General features: G+C 32.8%; 1 protein-coding gene across 2 annotated transcripts in view; it reads right to left on the bottom strand.

The window, feature by feature from the left end:
• The window catches only part of pnpla7b (patatin-like phospholipase domain containing 7b), a 57,463-nt gene that overhangs the window by 32,505 nt on the left and 3,156 nt on the right, over positions 1 to 21,802 (bottom strand). For both annotated transcript variants that reach the window (XM_041041869.1, XM_041041868.1), the window contains exons 6-16: positions 21,646 to 21,740; positions 20,641 to 20,781; positions 19,765 to 19,924; positions 19,557 to 19,637; positions 19,292 to 19,420; positions 19,063 to 19,143; positions 18,840 to 18,960; positions 18,659 to 18,733; positions 18,421 to 18,488; positions 17,852 to 18,001; positions 17,527 to 17,604 (exon numbers count right to left, since the gene is read on the bottom strand). In XM_041041869.1, the coding sequence (XP_040897803.1) occupies positions 17,527 to 17,604; positions 17,852 to 18,001; positions 18,421 to 18,488; positions 18,659 to 18,733; positions 18,840 to 18,960; positions 19,063 to 19,143; positions 19,292 to 19,420; positions 19,557 to 19,637; positions 19,765 to 19,924; positions 20,641 to 20,781; positions 21,646 to 21,740 (1,179 nt within the window). The remainder of the gene's footprint in view (positions 1 to 17,526; positions 17,605 to 17,851; positions 18,002 to 18,420; positions 18,489 to 18,658; positions 18,734 to 18,839; positions 18,961 to 19,062; positions 19,144 to 19,291; positions 19,421 to 19,556; positions 19,638 to 19,764; positions 19,925 to 20,640; positions 20,782 to 21,645; positions 21,741 to 21,802) is intronic.

Genomic DNA, 21,802 nt, shown 5'->3' with positions numbered 1-21,802 from the left:
TTTTTGGCCTATTTTGAAGCCTTACTATACTATGATATTTTTTGGCATATTTTGAGGTCATACTAAAGTATGACTTTTTTTGGCCTATTTTGAAGCCTTACTATACTATGACATTTTTTGGCCTATTCTGAAGCCTTACTATACTATGACGTTTTTTGGCATATTTTGAGGTCATACTAAAGTATGACTTTTTTTGGCCTATTTTGAAGCCTTACTATACTATGACGTTTTTTATGATATTTTGAGGTCATACTAAGGTATGACTTTTTTTGGCCTATTTTGAAGCCTTACTATACTATGACGTTTTTTATGATATTTTGAGGTCATACTAAGATATGACTTTTTTTGGCCTATTTTGAAGCCTTACTATACTATGACGTTTTTTGGCATATTTTGAGTTCATACTAAAGTATGACTTTTTTTGGCCTATTTTGAAGCCTTACTATACTATGACATTTTTTATGATATTTTGAGGTCATACTAAAGTATGACTTTTTTTGGCCTATTTTGAAGCCTTACTATACTATGGCATTTTTTGGCATATTTTGAGGTCATACTAAAGTATGACTTTTTTTGGCCTATTTTGAAGCCTTACCATACTGTGACGTTTTTTGGCATATTTTGAGGTCATACTAAAGTATGACTTTTTTTGGCCTATTTTGAAGCCTTACTATACTATGACATTTTTTGGCATATTTTGAGGTCATACTAAAGTATGACTTTTTTTGGCCTATTTTGAAGCCTTACTATACTATGACGTTTTTTATGATATTTTGAGGTCATACTAAACTATGACTTTTTTGGGCCTATTTTGAAGCCTTACTATACTATGACGTTTTTTGGCATATTTTGAGGTCATACTAAAGTATGACTTTTTTTGGCCTATTTTGAAGCCTTTCTATACTATGACGTTTTTCATGATATTTTGAGGTCATACTAAAGTATGACTTTTTTGGGCCTATTTTGAAGCCTTACTATACTATGACGTTTTTTGGCATATTTTGAGGTCATACTAAACTATGACTTTTTTTGGCCTATTTTGAAGCCTTACTATACTATGACGTTTTTTGGCATATTTTGAGGTCATACTAAGGTATGACTTTTTTTGGCCTATTTTGAAGCCTTACTATACTATGATGTTTTTTGGCATATTTTGAGTTCATACTAAAGTATGACTTTTTTTGGCCTATTTTGAAGCCTTACTATACTATGAAGTTTTTTATGATATTTTGAGGTCATACTAAGGTATGACTTTTTTTGGCCTATTTTGAAGCCTTACTATACTATGACATTTTTTGGCATATTTTGAGGTCATACTATACTATGACGTTTTTTATGATATTTTGAGGTCATAATAAGGTATGACTTTTTTTGGCCTATTTTGAAGCCTTACTATACTATGACGTTTTTTATGATATTTTGAAGTCATAATGAAGTATGACTTTTTTTGGCCTATTTTGAAGCCTTACTATACTATGAAGTTTTTTATGATATTTTGAGGGCATACTAAGGTATGACTTTTTTTGGCCTATTTTGAAGCCTTACTATACTATGACGTTTTTTGGCATATTTTGAGGTCATACTAAGGTATGACTTTTTTTGGCCTATTTTGAAGCCTTACTATACTATGATGTTTTTTGGCATATTTTGAGTTCATACTAAAGTATGACTTTTTTTGGCCTATTTTGAAGCCTTACTATACTATGAAGTTTTTTATGATATTTTGAGGTCATACTAAGGTATGACTTTTTTTGGCCTATTTTGAAGCCTTACTATACTATGACATTTTTTGGCATATTTTGAGGTCATACTATACTATGACGTTTTTTATGATATTTTGAGGTCATAATAAGGTATGACTTTTTTTGGCCTATTTTGAAGCCTTACTATACTATGACGTTTTTTATGATATTTTGAAGTCATAATGAAGTATGACTTTTTTTGGCCTATTTTGAAGCCTTACTATACTATGAAGTTTTTTATGATATTTTGAGGGCATACTAAGGTATGACTTTTTTTGGCCTATTTTTAAGCCTTACTATACTATGACGTTTTTTGGCATATTTTGAGGTCATACTAAAGTATGACTTTTTTTGGCCTATTTTGAAGCCTTACTATACTATGACATTTTTTATGATATTTTGAGGTCATACTAAAGTATGACTTTTTTTGGCCTATTTTGAAGCCTTACTATACTGTGACGTTTTTTGGCATATTTTGAGGTCATACTAAAGTATGACTTTTTTTGGCCTATTTTGAAGCCTTACTATACTATGACATTTTTTGGCACATTTTGAGGTCAGACTAAAGTATGGCATTTTTTGGCATATTTTGAGGTCATACTAAAGTATGACTTTTTTTGGCCTATTTTGAAGCCTTACTATACTGTAACGTTTTTTGGCATATTTTGAGGTCATACTAAAGTATGACTTTTTTTGGCCAATTTTGAAGCCTTACTATACTATGACATTTTTTGGCATATTTTGAGGTCATACTAAAGTATGACATTTTTTGGCCTATTTTGAAGCCTTACTATACTATGACTTTTTTTGGCCTATTTTGAAGCCTTACTATACTATGACGTTTTTTATGATATTTTGAGGTCATACTAAGGTATGACTTTTTTTGGCCTATTTTGAAGCCTTAATATACTATGACGTTTTTTGGCATATTTTGAGGTCATAATAAAGTATGACTTTTTTTGGCCTATTTTGAAGCCTTACTATACTATGACGTTTTTTGGCATATTTTGAGGTCATACTAAAGTATGACTTTTTTTGGCCTATTTTGAAGCCTTATTATACTATGACGTTTTTTATGATATTTTGAGGTCATACTAAAGTATGACGTTTTTTATCATATTTTGAGGTCATACTAAAGTATGACTTTTTTTGGCCTATTTTGAAGCCTTACTATACTATGACGTTTTTTATGATATTTTGAGGTCATACTAAAGTATGACTTTTTTAGGCCTATTTTGAAGCCTTACTATATTATGACGTTTTTTGGCATATTTTGAGGTCATACTAAAGTATGACTTTTTTTGGCCTATTTTGAAGCCTTTCTATACTATGACGTTTTTCATGATATTTTGAGGTCATACTAAAGTATGACTTTTTTGGGCCTATTTTGAAGCCTTACTATACTATGACGTTTTTTGGCATATTTTGAGGTCATACTAAGGTATGACTTTTTTTGGCCTATTTTGAAGCCTTACTATACTATGACGTTTTTTATGATATTTTGAGGTCATACTAAGATATGACTTTTTTTGGCCTATTTTGAAGCCTTACTATACTATGACGTTTTTTGGCATATTTTGAGGACATACTAAAGTATGACTTTTTTTGGCCTATTTTGAAGCCTGACTATACTATGAAGTTTTTTGGCATATTTTGAGGTCATACTAAAGTATGACTTTTTTTGGCCTATTTTGAAGCCTTACTATACTATGACGTTTTTTATGATATTTTGAGGTCATACTAAAGTATGACATTTTTTGGCCTATTTTGAAGCCTTACTATACTATGACTTTTTTTGGCCTATTTTGAAGCCTTACTATACTATGACATTTTTTGGCACAGTTTGAGGTCATACTAAAGTATGACTTTTTTTGGCCTATTTTGAAGCCTTACTATACTATGACGTTTTTTATGATATTTTGAGGTCATACTAAGGTATGACTTTTTTTGGCCTATTTTGAAGCCTTACTATACTATGACGTTTTTTATGATATTTTGAGGTCATACTAAAGTATGACGTTTTTTATGATATTTTGAGGTCATACTAAAGTATGACTTTTTTTGGCCTATTTTGAAGCCTTACTATACTATGACGTTTTTTGGCATATTTTGAGGTCATACTAAAGTATGACTTTTTTTGGCCTATTTTGAAGCCTTACTATACTATGACATTTTTTATGATATTTTGAGGTCATACTAAAGTATGACTTTTTTTGGCCTATTTTGAAGCCTTACTATACTATGACATTTTTTGGCATATTTTGAGTTCATACTAAAGTATGACTTTTTTTGGCCTATTTTGAAGCCTTACTATACTATGACGTTTTTTGGCATATTTTGAGGTCATACTAAGGTATGACTTTTTTTGGCCTATTTTGAAGCCTTACTATACTATGATGTTTTTTGGCATATTTTGAGTTCATACTAAAGTATGACTTTTTTTGGCCTATTTTGAAGCCTTACTATACTATGACGTTTTTTATGATATTTTGAGGTCATACTAAAGTATGACGTTTTTTATGATATTTTGAGGTCATACTAAAGTATGACTTTATTTGGCCTATTTTGAAGCCTTACTATACTATGACGTTTTTTGGCATATTTTGAGGTCATACTAAAGTATGACTTTTTTTGGCCTATTTTGAAGCCTTACTATACTATGACGTTTTTTATGATATTTTGAGGTCATACTAAGGTATGACTTTTTTTGGCCTATTTTGAAGCCTTACTATACTATGACATTTTTTGGCATATTTTGAGGTCATACTAAAGTATGACATTTTTTGGCCTATTTTGAAGCCTTACTATACTAAGACATTTTTTGGCATATTTTGAGGTCATACTAAAGTATGACTTTCTTTGGCCTATTTTGAAGCCTTACTATACTATGACGTTTTTTGGCATATTTTGAGGTCATACTAAAGTATGACTTTTTATGGCCTATTTTGAAGCCTTACTAGACTATGACGTTTTTTGGCATATTTTGAGGTCATACTAAAGTATGACATTTTTTGGCCTATTTTGAAGCCTTACTATACTATGACTTTTTTTGGCCTATTTTGAAGCCTTACTATACTATGACATTTTTTGGCATAGTTTGAGGTCATACTAAAGTATGACTTTTTTTGGCATATTTTGAGGTCATACTAAAGTATGACATTTTTTGGCCTATTTTGAAGCCTTACTATACTATGACGTTTTTTATGATATTTTGAGGTCATACTAAGGTATGACTTTTTTTGGCCTATTTTGAAGCCTTACTATACTATGACGTTTTTTATGATATTTTGAGGTCATACTAAGATATGACTTTTTTTGGCCTATTTTGAAGCCTTACTATACTATGACGTTTTTTGGCATATTTTGAGGTCATACTAAAGTATGACTTTTTTTGGCCTATTTTGAAGCCTTACTATACTATGACGTTTTTTATGATATTTTGAGGTCATACTAAGGTATGACTTTTTTTGGCCTATTTTGAAGCCTTACTATACTATGACGTTTTTTATGATATTTTGAGGTCATAATAAAGTATGACTTTTTTTGGCCTATTTTGAAGCCTTACTATACTATGACATTTTTTATGATATTTTGAGGTCATACTAAAGTATGACTTTTTTTGGCCTATTTTGAAGCCTTACTATACTATGACGTTTTTTATGATATTTTGAGGTCATAATAAAGTATGACTTTTTTTGGCCTATTTTGAAGCCTTACTATACTATGACGTTTTTTATGATATTTTGAGGTCATACTAAAGTATGACTTTTTTTGGCCTATTTTGAAGCCTTACTATACTATGACGTTTTTTATGATATTTTGAGGTCATACTAAAGTATGACTTTTTTTGGCCTATTTTGAAGCCTTACTATACTATGACGTTTTTTGGCATATTTTGAGGTCATACTAAAGTATGACTTTTTTTGGCCTATTTTGAAGCCTTACTATACTATGATATTTTTTGGCATATTTTGAGGTCATACTAAAGTATGACTTTTTTTGGCCTATTTTGAAGCCTTACTATACTATGACATTTTTTATGATATTTTGAGGTCATACTAAAGTATGACTTTTTTTGGCCTATTTTGAAGCCTTACTATACTATGACGTTTTTTATGATATTTTGAGGTCATACTAAGATATGACTTTTTTTGGCCTATTTTGAAGCCTTACTATACTATGACGTTTTTTGGCATATTTTGAGGACATACTAAAGTATGACTTTTTTTGGCCTATTTTGAAGCCTTACTATAGTATGAAGTTTTTTGGCATATTTTGAGGTCATACTAAAGTATGACTTTTTTTGGCCTATTTTGAAGCCTTACTATACTATGACGTTTTTTATGATATTTTGAGGTCATACTAAAGTATGACATTTTTTGGCCTATTTTGAAGCCTTACTATACTATGACTTTTTTTGGCCTATTTTGAAGCCTTACTATACTATGACGTTTTTTATGATATTTTGAGGTCATACTAAAGTATGACTTTTTTTGGCCTATTTTGAAGCCTTACTATACTATGACATTTTTTATGATATTTTGAGGTCATACTAAAGTATGACTTTTTTTGGCCTATTTTGAAGCCTTATTATACTATGACTTTTTTTGGCCTATTTTGAAGCCTTACTATACTATGACGTTTTTTGGCATATTTTGAGGTCATACTAAGGTATGACTTTTTTTGGCCTATTTTGAAGCCTTACTATACTATGACGTTTTTTATGATATTTTGAGGTCATACTAAGATATGACTTTTTTTGGCCTATTTTGAAGCCTTACTATACTATGACGTTTTTTGGCATATTTTGAGGACATACTAAAGTATGACTTTTTTTGGCCTATTTTGAAGCCTGACTATACTATGAAGTTTTTTGGCATATTTTGAGGTCATACTAAAGTATGACTTTTTTTGGCCTATTTTGAAGCCTTACTATACTATGACGTTTTTTATGATATTTTGAGGTCATACTAAAGTATGACATTTTTTGGCCTATTTTGAAGCCTTACTATACTATGACTTTTTTTGGCCTATTTTGAAGCCTTACTATACTATGACGTTTTTTATGATATTTTGAGGTCATACTAAAGTATGACGTTTTTTATGATATTTTGAGGTCATACTAAAGTATGACTTTTTTTGGCCTATTTTGAAGCCTTACTATACTATGACATTTTTTGGCATATTTTGAGTTCATACTAAAGTATGACTTTTTTTGGCCTATTTTGAAGCCTTACTATACTATGACGTTTTTTATGATATTTTGAGGTCATACTAAAGTATGACTTTTTTTGACCTATTTTAAAGCCTTACTATACTATGACGTTTTTTGGCATATTTTGAGGTCATACTTTAGTTTGACATTTTTTGGCCTATTTTGAAGCCTTACTATACTATGACATTTTTTGGCATATTTTGATGTCATACTAAAGTATGACTTTTTTTGGCCTATTTTGAAGCCTTACTATACTATGACATTTTTTGGCATATTTTGATGTCATACTAAAGTATGACTTTTTTTGGCCTATTTTGAAGCCTTACTATACTATGACGTTTTTTATGATATTTTGAGGTCATAATGAAGTATGACTTTTTTGGGCCTATTTTGAAGCCTTACTATACTATGAAGTTTTTTGGCATATTTTGAGGTCATACTAAAGTATGACTTTTTTTGGCCTATTTTGAAGCCTTACTATACTATGACGTTTTTTTGGCATATTTTGAGGTCATACTAAAGTATGACTTTTTTTGGCCTATTTTGAAGCCTTACTATACTATGACGTTTTTTGGCATATTTTGAGGTCATACTAAAGTATGACTTTTTTTGGCCTATTTTGAAGCCTTACTATACTATGACATTTTTTATGATATTTTGAGGTCATACTAAAGTATGACTTTTTTTGGCCTATTTTGAAGCCTTACTATACTATGATATTTTTTGGCATATTTTGAGGTCATACTAAAGTATGACTTTTTTTGGCCTATTTTGAAGCCTTACTATACTATGACATTTTTTGGCCTATTCTGAAGCCTTACTATACTATGACGTTTTTTGGCATATTTTGAGGTCATACTAAAGTATGACTTTTTTTGGCCTATTTTGAAGCCTTACTATACTATGACGTTTTTTATGATATTTTGAGGTCATACTAAGGTATGACTTTTTTTGGCCTATTTTGAAGCCTTACGATACTATGACGTTTTTTATGATATTTTGAGGTCATACTAAGATATGACTTTTTTTGGCCTATTTTGAAGCCTTACTATACTATGACGTTTTTTGGCATATTTTGAGGACATACTAAAGTATGACTTTTTTTGGCCTATTTTGAAGCCTTACTTTTCTATGAAGTTTTTTGGCATATTTTGAGGTCATACTAAAGTATGACTTTTTTTGGCCTATTTTGAAGCCTTACTATACTATGATGTTTTTTATGATATTTTGAGGTCATACTAAAGTATGACATTTTTTGGCCTATTTTGAAGCCTTACTATACTATGACTTTTTTTGGCCTATTTTGAAGCCTTACTATACTATGACATGTTTTGGCATATTTTGAGGTCATACTATACTATGACATGTTTTGGCATATTTTGAGGTCATACTAAAGTATGACTTTTTTTGGCCTATTTTGAAGCCTTACTATACTATGACGTTTTTTATGATATTTTGAGGTCATACTAAGGTATGACTTTTTTTGGCCTATTTTGAAGCCTTACTATACTATGACGTTTTTTATGATATTTTGAGGTCATAATAAAGTATGACCTTTTTTGGCCTATTTTGAAGCCTTACTATACTATGACATTTTTTATGATATTTTGAGGTCATACTAAAGTATGACTTTTTTTGGCCTATTTTGAAGCCTTACTATACTATGATGTTTTTTATGATATTTTGAGGTCATACTAAAGTATGACTTTTTTTGGCCTATTTTGAAGCCTTACTATACTATGACGTTTTTTGGCATATTTTGAGGTCATACTAAAGTTTGACTTTTTTTGGCCTATTTTGAAGCCTTACTATACCATGATATTTTTTGGCATATTTTGAGGTCATACTAAAGTATGACTTTTTTTGGCCTATTTTGAAGCCTTACTATACTATGACTTTTTTTGGCCTATTTTGAAGCCTTACTATACTATGACGTTTTTTATGATATTTTGAGGTCATAATGAAGTATGACTTTTTTTGGCCTATTTTGAAGCCTTACTATACTATGACGTTTTTTGGCATATTTTGAGGTCATACTAAAGTATGACTTTTTATGGCCTATTTTGAAGCCTTACTATACTATGACGTTTTTTGGCATATTTTGAGGTCATACTAAAGTATGACTTTTTTTTGGCCTATTTTGAAGCCTTACTATACTATGACGTTTTTTATGATATTTTGAGGTCATACTAAGGTATGACTTTTTTTGGCCTATTTTGAAGCCTTACTATACTATGACATTTTTTATGATATTTTGAGGTCATACTAAAGTATGACTTTTTTTGGCCTATTTTGAAGCCTTACTATACTATGACTTTTTTTGGCCTATTTTGAAGCCTTACTATACTATGACATTTTTTGGAATAGTTTGAGGTCATACTAAGGTATGACTTTTTTTGGCCTATTTTGAAGCCTTACTATACTATGACGTTTTTTGGCATATTTTGAGGTCATACTAAAGTATGACTTTTTTTGGCCTATTTTGAAGCCTTACTATACTATGACGTTTTTTATGATATTTTGAGGTCATACTAAGGTATGACTTTTTTTGGCCTATTTTGAAGCATTACTATACTATGACATTTTTTGGCATATTTTGAGGTCATACTAAACTATGACTTTTTTTGGCCTATTTTGAAGCCTTACTATACTATGACGTTTTTTGGCATATTTTGAGGTCATACTAAGGTATGACTTTTTTTGGCCTATTTTGAAGCCTTACTATACTATGACGTTTTTTGGCATATTTTGAGGTCATACTAAGGTATGACTTTTTTTGGCCTATTTTGAAGCCTTACTATACTATGACGTTTTTTGGCATATTTTGAGGTCATACTAAAGTATGACTTTTTTTGGCCTATTTTGAAGCCTTACTATACTATGACGTTTTTTATGATATTTTGAGGTCATACTAAAGTATGACTTTTTTTGGCCTATTTTGAAGCCTTACTATACTATGACGTTTTTTGGCATATTTTGAGGTCATACTAAAATATGACATTTTTTGGCCTATTTTGAAGCCTTACTATACTATGACGTTTTTTGGCATATTTTGAGGTCATACTAAGGTATGACTTTTTTTGGCCTATTTTGAAGCCTTACTATACTATGACGTTTTTTATGATATTTTGAGGTCATAATAAAGTATGACCTTTTTTGGCCTATTTTGAAGCCTTACTATACTATGACATTTTTAATGATATTTTAAGGTCATACTAAAGTATGACTTTTTTGGCCTATTTTGAAGCCTTACTATACTATGACGTTTTTTATGATATTTTGAGGTCATACTAAAGTATGACTTTTTTTGGCCTATTTTGAAGCCTTACTATACTATGACGTTTTTTGGCATATTTTGAGGTCATACTAAAGTATGACTTTTTTTATGATAATTTGAGGTCATACCAAAGTATGACTTTTTTTGGCCTATTTTGAAGCCTTACTATACTATGAAGTTTTTTTGGCATGTTTTGAGGTCATACTAAAGTATGACTTTTTTTGGCATGTTTTGAGGTCATACTAAAGTATGACTTTTTTTGGCCTATTTTGAAGCCTTACTAAACTATGACGTTTTTTATGATATTTTGAGGTCATACTAAAGTATGACATTTTTTGGCCTATTTTGAAGCCTTACTAAAGTATGACTTTTTTTGGCCTATTTTGAAGCCTTACTATACTATGACGTTTTTTATGATATTTTGAGGTCATAATGAAGTATGACTTTTTTGGGCCTATTTTGAAGCCTTACTATACTATGAAGTTTTTTGGCATATTTTGAGGTCATACTAAAGTATGACTTTTTTTGGCCTATTTTGAAGCCTTACTATACTATGACGTTTTTTTGGCATATTTTGAGGTCATACTAAAGTATGACTTTTTTTGGCCTATTTTGAAGCCTTACTATACTATGACGTTTTTTATGATATTTTGAGGTCATACTAAGGTATGACTTTTTTTGGCCTATTTTTAAGCCTTACTATACTATGACGTTTTTTATGATATTTTGAGGTCATAATTAAGTATGACTTTTTTTGGCCTATTTTGAAACCTTACTATACTATGACGTTTTTTATGATATTTTGAGGTCATACTAAGGTATGACTTTTTTTGGCCTATTTTGAAGCCTTACTATACTATGACATTTTTTGGCATATTTTGAGGTCATACTAAAGTATGACATTTTTTGGCCTATTTTGAAGCCTTACTATACTATGATATTTTTTGGCATATTTTGAGGTCATACTAAAGTATGACTTTTTTTGGCCTATTTTGAAGCCTTACTATACTATGACATTTTTTGGCATATTTTGAGTTCATACTAAAGTATGACTTTTTTTGGCCTATTTTGAAGCCTTACTATACTATGACGTTTTTTATGATATTTTGAGGTCATACTAAAGTATGACTTTTTTTGACCTATTTTAAAGCCTTACTATACTATGACGTTTTTTGGCATATTTTGAGGTCATACTTTAGTTTGACATTTTTTGGCCTATTTTGAAGCCTTACTATACTATGACATTTTTTGGCATATTTTGATGTCATACTAAAGTATGACTTTTTTTGGCCTATTTTGAAGCCTTACTATACTATGACATTTTTTGGCATATTTTGATGTCATACTAAAGTATGACTTTTTTTGGCCTATTTTGAAGCCTTACTATACTATGACGTTTTTTATAATATTTTGAGGTCATACTAAACTATGACTTTTTTGGGCTATTTTGAAGCCTTACTATACTATGATGTTTTTTGGCATATTTTGAGGTCATACTAAAGTATGACTTTTTTTGGCCTATTTTGAAGCCTTACTATACTATGACTTTTTTTGGCCTATTTTGAAGCCTTACTATACTATGACATTTTTTGGCATAGTTTGAGGTCATACTAAGGTATGACTTTTTTTGGCCTATTCTGAAGCCTTACTATACTATGACGTTTTTTGGCATATTTTGAGGTCATACTAAAGTATGACTTTTTTTGGCCTATTTTGAAGCCTTACTATACAATGATATTTTTTGGCATATTTTGAGGTCATACTAAAGTATGACATTTTTTGGCCTATTTTGAAGCCTTACTATACTATGACGTTTTTTATGATATTTTGAGGTCATACTAAGGTATGACTTTTTTTGGCCTATTTTGAAGCCTTACTATACTATGACGTTTTTTATGATATTTTGAGGTCATACTAAGATATGACTTTTTTTGGCCTATTTTGAAGCCTTACTATACTATGACGTTTTTTGGCATATTTTGAGGACATACTAAAGTATGACTTTTTTTGGCCTATTTTGAAGCCTTACTATACTATGAAGTTTTTTGGCATATTTTGAGGTCATAGTAAAGTATGACTTTTTTTGGCCTATTTTGAAGCCTTACTATACCATGACTTTTTTTGGCCTATTTTGAAGCCTTACTATACTATGACGTTTTTTATGATATTTTGAGGTCATAATGAAGTATGACTTTTTTGGGCCTATTTTGAAGCCTTACTATACAATGAAGTTTTTTGGCATATTTTGAGGTCATACTAAAGTATGACTTTTTTTGGCCTATTTTGAAGCCTTACTATACTATGACGTTTTTTTGGCATATTTTGAGGTCATACTAAAGTATGACTTTTTTTGGCCTATTTTGAAGCCTTACTATACTATGACGTTTTTTATGATATTTTGAGGTCATACTAAGGTATGACTTTTTTTGGCCTATTTTGAAGCCTTACTATACTATGACGTTTTTTGGCATATTTTGAGGTCATAATAAAGTATGACTTTTTTTGGCCTATTTTGAAGCCTTACTATACTATGACGTTTTTAATGATATTTTGAGGTCATACTAAAGTATGACTTTTTTTGGCCTATTTTGAAGCCTTACTATACTATGACGTTTTTTGGCATATTTTGAGGTCATACTAAAGTATGACTTTTTTTATGATAATTTGAGGTCATACCAAAGTATGACTTTTTTTGGCCTATTTTGAAGCCTTACTATACTATGAAGTTTTTTTGGCATTTTTTGAGGTCATACTAAAGTATGACTTTTTTTGGCCTATTTTGAAGCCTTACTATACTATGACGTTTTTTATGATATTTTGAGGTCATACTAAAGTATGACATTTTTTGGCCTATTTTGAAGCCTTACTATACTATGACTTTTTTTGGCCTATTTTGAAGCCTTACTATACTATGACATTTTTTGGCATAGTTTGAGGTCATACTAAAGTATGACTTTTTTTGGCCTATTTTGAAGCCTTACTATACTATGACGTTTTTTATGATATTTTGAGGTCATAATGAAGTATGACTTTTTTGGGCCTATTTTGAAGCCTTACTATACTATGAAGTTTTTTGGCATATTTTGAGGTCATACTAAAGTATGACTTTTTTTGGCCTATTTTGAAGCCTTACTATACTATGACGTTTTTTTGGCATATTTTGAGGTCATACTAAAGTATGACTTTTTTTGGCCTATTTTGAAGCCTTACTATACTATGACGTTTTTTATGATATTTTGAGGTCATACTAAGGTATGACTTTTTTTGGCCTATTTTGAAGCCTTACTATACTATGACGTTTTTTGGCATATTTTGAGGTCATAATAAAGTATGACTTTTTTTGGCCTATTTTGAAGCCTTACTATACTATGACGTTTTTAATGATATTTTGAGGTCATACTAAAGTATGACTTTTTTTGGCCTATTTTGAAGCCTTACTATACTATGACGTTTTTTGGCATATTTTGAGGTCATACTAAAGTATGACTTTTTTTATGATAATTTGAGGTCATACCAAAGTATGACTTTTTTTGGCCTATTTTGAAGCCTTACTATACTATGAAGTTTTTTTGGCATTTTTTGAGGTCATACTAAAGTATGACTTTTTTTGGCCTATTTTGAAGCCTTACTATACTATGACGTTTTTTATGATATTTTGAGGTCATACTAAAGTATGACATTTTTTGGCCTATTTTGAAGCCTTACTATACTATGACTTTTTTTGGCCTATTTTGAAGCCTTACTATACTATGACATTTTTTGGCATAGTTTGAGGTCATACTAAAGTATGACTTTTTTTGGCCTATTTTGAAGCCTTACTATACTATGACGTTTTTTATGATATTTTGAGGTCATAATGAAGTATGACTTTTTTGGGCCTATTTTGAAGCCTTACTATACTATGAAGTTTTTTGGCATATTTTGAGGTCATACTAAAGTATGACTTTTTTTGGCCTATTTTGAAGCCTTACTATACTATGACGTTTTTTTGGCATATTTTGAGGTCATACTAAAGTATGACTTTTTTTGGCCTATTTTGAAGCCTTACTATACTATGACGTTTTTTATGATATTTTGAGGTCATACTAAGGTATGACTTTTTTTGGCCTATTTTGAAGCCTTACTATACTATGACGTTTTTTATGATATTTTGAGGTCATACTAAGGTATGACTTTTTTTGGCCTATTTTGAAGCCTTACTATACTATGACATTTTTTGGCATATTTTGAGGTCATACTAAAGTATGACATTTTTTGGCCTATTTTGAAGCCTTACTATACTATGATATTTTTTGGCATATTTTGAGGTCATACTAAAGTATGACTTTTTTTGGCCTATTTTGAAGCCTTACTATACTATGACATTTTTTGGCATATTTTGAGTTCATACTAAAGTATGACTTTTTTTGGCCTATTTTGAAGCCTTACTATACTATGACGTTTTTTATGATATTTTGAGGTCATACTAAAGTATGACTTTTTTTGGCCTATTTTAAAGCCTTACTATACTATGACGTTTTTTGGCATATTTTGAGGTCATACTTTAGTTTGACATTTTTTGGCCTATTTTGAAGCCTTACTATACTATGACATTTTTTGGCATATTTTAATGTCATACTAAAGTATGACTTTTTTTGGCCTATTTTGAAGCCTTACTATACTATGACATTTTTTGGCATATTTTGATGTCATACTAAAGTATGACTTTTTTTGGCCTATTTTGAAGCCTTACTATACTATGACGTTTTTTATAATATTTTGAGGCCATACTAAAGTATGACTTTTTTTGGCCTATTTTGAAGCCTTACTATTCTATGACGTTTTTTGGCATATTTTGAGGCCATACTAAAGGATAACTTTTTTTGGCCTATTTTGAAGCCTTACTATACTATGATGTTTTTTGGCATATTTTGAGGTCATACTAAAGTATGACTGTTTTTGGTCTATTTTGAAGCCTTACTACACTATGACGTTTTTTGGCATATTTTGAGGTCATACTAAAGCATGACTTTTTTTGGCCTATTTTGAAACCTTACTATACTATGATGTTTTTTATGATATTTTGAGGTCATACTAAAGTATGACTTTTTTTGGCCTATTTTGAAGCCTTACCATACTATGATATTTTTTGGCATATTTTGAGGTCATACTAAAGTATGACTTTTTTTGGCCTATTTTGAAGCCTTACTATACTATGACGTTTTTGTCATATTTTGAGGTCATACTAAAGTATGACTTTTTTTGGCCTGTTTTGAAGCCTTACTATACTATGACGTTTTTTGGCATATTTTGAGGTCATACTAAAGTATGACTTTTTTTTGGCCTATTTTGAAGCCTTACTATACTATGACGTTTTTTATGATATTTTGAGGTCATACTAAAGTATGACTTTTTTTTTGGCATATTTTGAAGCCTTACTATACTATGATGTTTTTTATGATATTTTGAGGTCATAGTAAAGTATGACTTTTTTTGGCCTATTTTGAAGCCTTACTATACTATGGAGTTTTTTATGATATTTTGAGGTCATACTAAAGTATGACTTTTTTTGGCCTATTTTGAAGACTTACTATACTATGACGTTTTTTGGCATATTTTGAGGTCATACTAAAGTATGACTTTTTTTGGCCTATTTTGAAGCCTTACTATACTATGACGTTTTTTGGCATATTTTGAAGTCATACTAAAGTATGACTTTTTTGGCCTATTTTGAAGCCTTACTATACTATGACGTTTTTTATGATATTTTGAGGTCATACTAAAGTATGACTTTTTATGGCCTATTTTTAAGCCTTACTATACTATGACGTTTTTTGGCATATTTTGAGGTCATACTGAAGTATGACTTTTTTTGGCCTATTTTGAAGCCTTACTATACTATGACGTTTTTTATGATATTTTGAGGCCATACTAAAGTATGACTTTTTTTGGCCTATTTTGAAGCCTTACTATACTATGACGTTTTTTGGCATATTTTGAGGCCATACTAAAGGATAACTTTTTTTGGCCTATTTTGAAGCCTTACTATACTATGATGTTTTTTGGCATATTTTGAGGTCATACTAAAGTATGACTGTTTTTGGTCTATTTTGAAGCCTTACTACACTATGACGTTTTTCTGCATATTTTGAGGTCATACTAAAGCATGACTTTTTTTGGCCTATTTTGAAACCTTACTATACTATGATGTTTTTTATGATATTTTGAGGTCATACTAAAGTATGACTTTTTTTGGCCTATTTTGAAGCCTTACCATACTATGATATTTTTTGGCATATTTTGAGGTCATACTAAAGTATGACTTTTTTTGGCCTATTTTGAAGCCTTACTATACTATGGAGTTTTTTATGATATTTTGAGGTCATACTAAAGTATGACTTTTTTTGGCCTATTTTGAAGACTTACTATACTATGACGTTTTTTGGCATATTTTGAGGTCATACTTTATTTTGACATTTTTTGGCCTATTTTGAAGCCTTACTATGATAAGACGTTTTTTATGACATTTTGAGGTCTTACTAACATATGACTTTTTTTTGGCATATTTTGACGCCTTGCGGGCGTATGACATTTTTTATGACATTTTGAGGTCTTACTAAATTATGAATTTTTTTGGCATATTTTTACACCTACGTATACTATGAGGTTTTTTATGACATTCTGAGGTCTTACTAAAATAAACAATCCGCCCCTGATCAATAGATCTCAAAAACACAAAAATGTAACAGCGTGTAAATTACATGTTTTTTCAGGCTGTAATGTTGGCTATTTTAACATGGGGGTAAATGGATAATTGCTCACTTTTGGAGCCAGCCCCTAGCGGCAGCCGAGAAACACGAACGCGGAAGTGATCCTCACTGCTGAAACCTACAACTCTTGCCTTGGTTACGTTCCACTCTGTGCCACCTGCGGCTGCAAGGACACGCTGCTGCGGTACACTGATACTGCATTTTATAGGGTAAAAAAAACGTTCCGACCACCGGCCGAACCTTCCGATGGCCAGCCCGCCCCTGGAAACACTGCATTACAGCTAGATTTATCATCATCTCAATGACTGATTCAAGAAGAACTAAAAAAAACGTAATTTAGCGGTAAATGATTAAACACTCGTAATTTAATAACTAACTTCTCAGTAACTTGGGAATTTGAATGTACCTGCATCACAGCGTGGAAAGGTTGGCCATTATTTGTTCACAGATACACATGCGCCCTGTGCTTTAATAACCTGACTGTCCCACAAAAAGCAACACATTGAGAGTGAGTTTCGGTCAGTGTGGGCCCAGCAGACTGACCTGGTCTCCCTGACGGGCCACAACAGTGCCAGCTTTGACCTGGCGAAGATTCACCCTCCCCTCCAGCAGACTGTGGTCCTGATGAGATCAAATGACAAGTTAAATTCACAGAGAGATGACTGTTCTCCTCTCAGAGGTGTCCTGTGATAACTGCCTTACCACACACAAATTCATAATTACAAGACTGTCAGCAAGTCACCTAAATATATAGTAACCACATATTCATAATATTTAATTGTTTTTTTATGATGAAGTTGTGGTTTTGTCTTGAAGTAAGATTTTCCCTTTGGGTTTAGGTCTGGATGTAGTCTGTACTGGAAGTTACCTGTATTTGGATGACCTGCAGCAGATCCTTTTTGGCAGCCTGGAAAATGGCATTGACTTTATTATGGTGGACATGTCCTCCTCCAGCATCACTGTACTGGTAAACAGCGGATGGAGTGGGCTGCATCGTGACGCTCTTCTTTAGAATAGACTGAGGAGACAGAGAGAGACAGAAAAACATAATGACCACAAGGAAAACCACAACCTGGACACTCATTCTGAGTAACACCACCATGTGCATACATATGCAGTATACAAAAATAACCCACTAAATCAACTGTGTAAACATCACTCAGGAAACTTCTTAAATACACCTATCTCACCCTGTAAGCCTCAAGAAACATCTGAAATGGCAGTAATTTGCTCTGTTGTGTGAATGCATCAACTACCTGCCAGTTCACATCCTTACACCCACTTAAACGATAGCAGGAAAAGAAAGAGACATATTCTATTCAATCATAGATAACTGCTTCATTTCCCTTGAGTAAAGAACTGAACCTCCCAAGTACTATGCAGTGTGTCTGCTGATTAAACAAGGGAAAAGGACAGTGGTTCTCAGAAATCCCAGACCTTCACAGTCTCTTCTTTGGCAACTGCAGTTCGCTCATAAACTCTGTGGAGGTCGACTGACATTTCACCTGCATGACACAAAAACACACACACACACACACACACATTATCTTGATCATTAGGGCTCAGTATTAGCAACAATATTCACTGACACTACACCAATTACTATGGGCAGATGGGCAATCATCTCCCTACATGGTGTGTGTATATAAGTGTATATGTGTGTATGTGTGTATACCTGTAACAGCCATCGGGCTGGAGAGAGAGCGAGATTTCTTATATTTTGAGGGTATGTCAGAGAAGCTGGACTTTTCTGTGTATCAAGAAAACAGATAACTTTAGACAATCATTACCAAACACACACACACTCCTGCAGGTTGACAGTAAGAAAAGGTTGAGAGAAGGCTGTTGTGTCTGACCTGCATCAGCTTTCTCAGAGCCCAGATCATCAGTATGGGATGGCTGCCTGCGGAGGCCTTTGTGTGAATGAGCCTCACCCAGAACATGGGCCACTGACACCAAGGAGATGGCCTGGCTCTCCTGAAACACACACATCAATCAATATATAAAAAAAAAAACAAAAAACAGTACAGCACAGTAAGTCAGATCACACAGTCTGGAGAACAAGTGAAAGAACAGTACCGGGTTGAAGAGTTCAGTGGTCAGGCCAAGGTAGTTGTGTAAAGCAAGGAAGGTCACTCTCTGAAGACGCACCATGATTATCTGCAGAGGACAGGAGAGACACAGGACAGCACAGAGGATGGATAGACACATCCCGAAAACATCTGTGGTTTTATTTCATGCTGGTCACTGGCTGAGATGATACTGGCAATGTCTGCAACTTACTTTTCTTTATCAGTGGACACTTTACCTGAATGACTCGAACCAGAGTTTCAGGATATTTCTCAAAGACTGACTGGAAGGCTGCAGCTGGAAGACGCAGGACAGTGGCGGGAACGGCAGCTCTGGCTGACACTGTCTTGTAAGGTGCAGGATAGCCCTGAGATACACATAATACAGCGTTAGCAGTCAAATCTTTCACAAAACTGAAATCAATGTGAATTAAAAATAGTAATACTAAATAACCAAACAAAAAAAAAAAAACATCATAATGATACAAAACTGAACAGACATACAGTAATGATGTCCAGGATACTGAGCAAACTGTGAACACTGTCTCCAGGTAAAACCTCCTTCACCACTGCATCTGTACCATCCTGCAGAACAACAATCAGAGCACAGGCGACATTTATTACACAAACAGATGAGTGCTAATCCACCACTGAGCGTGGACCGTCCTCAGGGTTGTGTGGTGCTGTAGGAGTTTCAGCCCTGTGCTCTTACACTCTCGTGGATGCACAGCTCCAGGCGGCCATCTTGAACCACGTAAATGCTGTCGTCTGTGTCTCCTGGTCGGAAGAGTCCCTCTCCCTGGTGCAGGGGAATCAGCACCATGTGACGACACAGCTCGAGGAAGAGAGGCTTCTCGAAGTGGCCGAGCACCCTGGTCACAACACGTGTACATGTGCCGTAGTTCCATCACTACTAATGACAATTACTAAAAATTTATTTATGTGATATACATAAACAGGATCAGCTCTTGTCTTCCCGGTTTATCCAGCCATAATCTCCTGTCAACCCATTCTGGGTGGGTATGCAACTGGAATTTTAAGAAGGAAGCTCAGGTTCCACTAGTAACAATGAAAACTACAAATTTATGTTTTTCCTCATGTCTGTTTTTCATGGAAATGACCGAATCATGCTCAGTGTGATAAGATTATTATTCAAAGCTGCTGCTTATGTTGTCCAACATTGAAATATCAAACTGACAGTCAAACTCTGTCTTTTGCCTGAATGTGTTTGAACAGTTTTCAGTCAATCCGTTATAATTATATTTGTCTCAAGCTGAAATCATGAAAGCTGCAACTTCAAACTTCAAACATCTGGTCAATAAAATGTCAGAAAATAATGGAAAATGTTCAATTTCATAAAGTCCTGGGTGGTATTTTCAAATTGCTTGTTTTGTCCAGCTAACAGCACTATCATAGTTAGCCATTAAATCATCTTTCACATGACTTTGAATGATCGACTAATTGTTTCAGCTCTAGAAATCACATTCTAATACACGGACTCATTCATTTTCTACTAAATCCATGTGTTACCGAATGACTGCTTAGGAACAATGTTCCTGCTCATGAGGAGCAGGTAGGTTTTACTTACCTGACATTTTTCAACATGTACAGCACTTCAGAGGGGAGATGGGAATTCTGCACATCAAACTCAGTCAGGTCAGCCTCCAGCAGACAGGGAGGGGGCTCCTTAGGCTGCAGGGTGGGAGGCTCCCTGCGGATACGCAGGATCCTGACACAACACACACACACACACACACTTCCGTTACTTTATTACTATAAACAGTGGAACAATCCTCTGGGCTCATTTTATTTGTTGTTTTTTTCAACACAGCAAACAAAGTTTCTCTAATGTTAGAGAGGAATTTACTTCTTTTCTGCCCACTATACTTCTAAATGGTAAAATGGTAAATGGACTGCACTTATATAGCACTTTTCTAGTCTTTTTGACCACATTCACCCAGTCACATTCACACAGATTACTGAAGCATACTGCACTTTTCACTAACACCCCAGTGGGCACATCAGGGACGATTTAGGGTTCAGTATCTTGCCCAAAGACTGAAGGAGCAGGGGACTGAACCACCGACCTTCTGTTCTCTGTCCTCTGAAAAAATAGTACATTTATAGGAAATTTTGTTTCTGTTAATTTTTTACCTCTGTCAAGGAGGTTGTGTCTTCATCTGTGTCAGTTTGTTGGTTGGTTTGTTTATTTATAAGCAGGATTACGCAAAAAGAACTGCACTGATTAGCACCAAACCTGGTGGAGGGACGGGGCATTTTCACATTTTTACATTTTCCTCAGTTCCTCAGGGAATAATGTTTAGATTATGATGTAAAAAAATCTGACAATTACTCTGTTGAAAAAGCACTTTGAGTTCATCTAAACTGGAGCTGTTTCTGCATCATTCATCATTTAGATCCATCATAGAGTCGTGGTTTGGCTTCCTCACATGTTCAAATACCAGTTTATCTTCTTTGACAAAATAATCTCAATTCAACGTCCAACAAAGTTCTCAAAGTGGAGAGCGAAGTGTTAACACTCAAAGCTTATCTTTGGTCAACAAACCACAGACTTAAAAAAACAGGGACTCACTTGCGAGCTATAGACAGGACTTTGGTCCGTTTCCTCACTCTCTGGCGGGAGGCTGTGTTTGAGTTAGAGGCAGGAGCTGAGGACAATGTCTGAACCTGCAACAGCAAGAAAATAAAAAGTCTGGTGATTTGGCATGTTTGTATTTAAGTGATGATTT

Source organism: Toxotes jaculatrix, chromosome 7, assembly GCF_017976425.1.
Source record: "Toxotes jaculatrix isolate fToxJac2 chromosome 7, fToxJac2.pri, whole genome shotgun sequence".
NCBI classification, from domain to species: domain Eukaryota; kingdom Metazoa; phylum Chordata; class Actinopteri; family Toxotidae; genus Toxotes; species Toxotes jaculatrix.
Note: the sequence above shows the minus strand (reverse complement) of the source record. Positions and strands in the feature narration are given on the sequence as shown.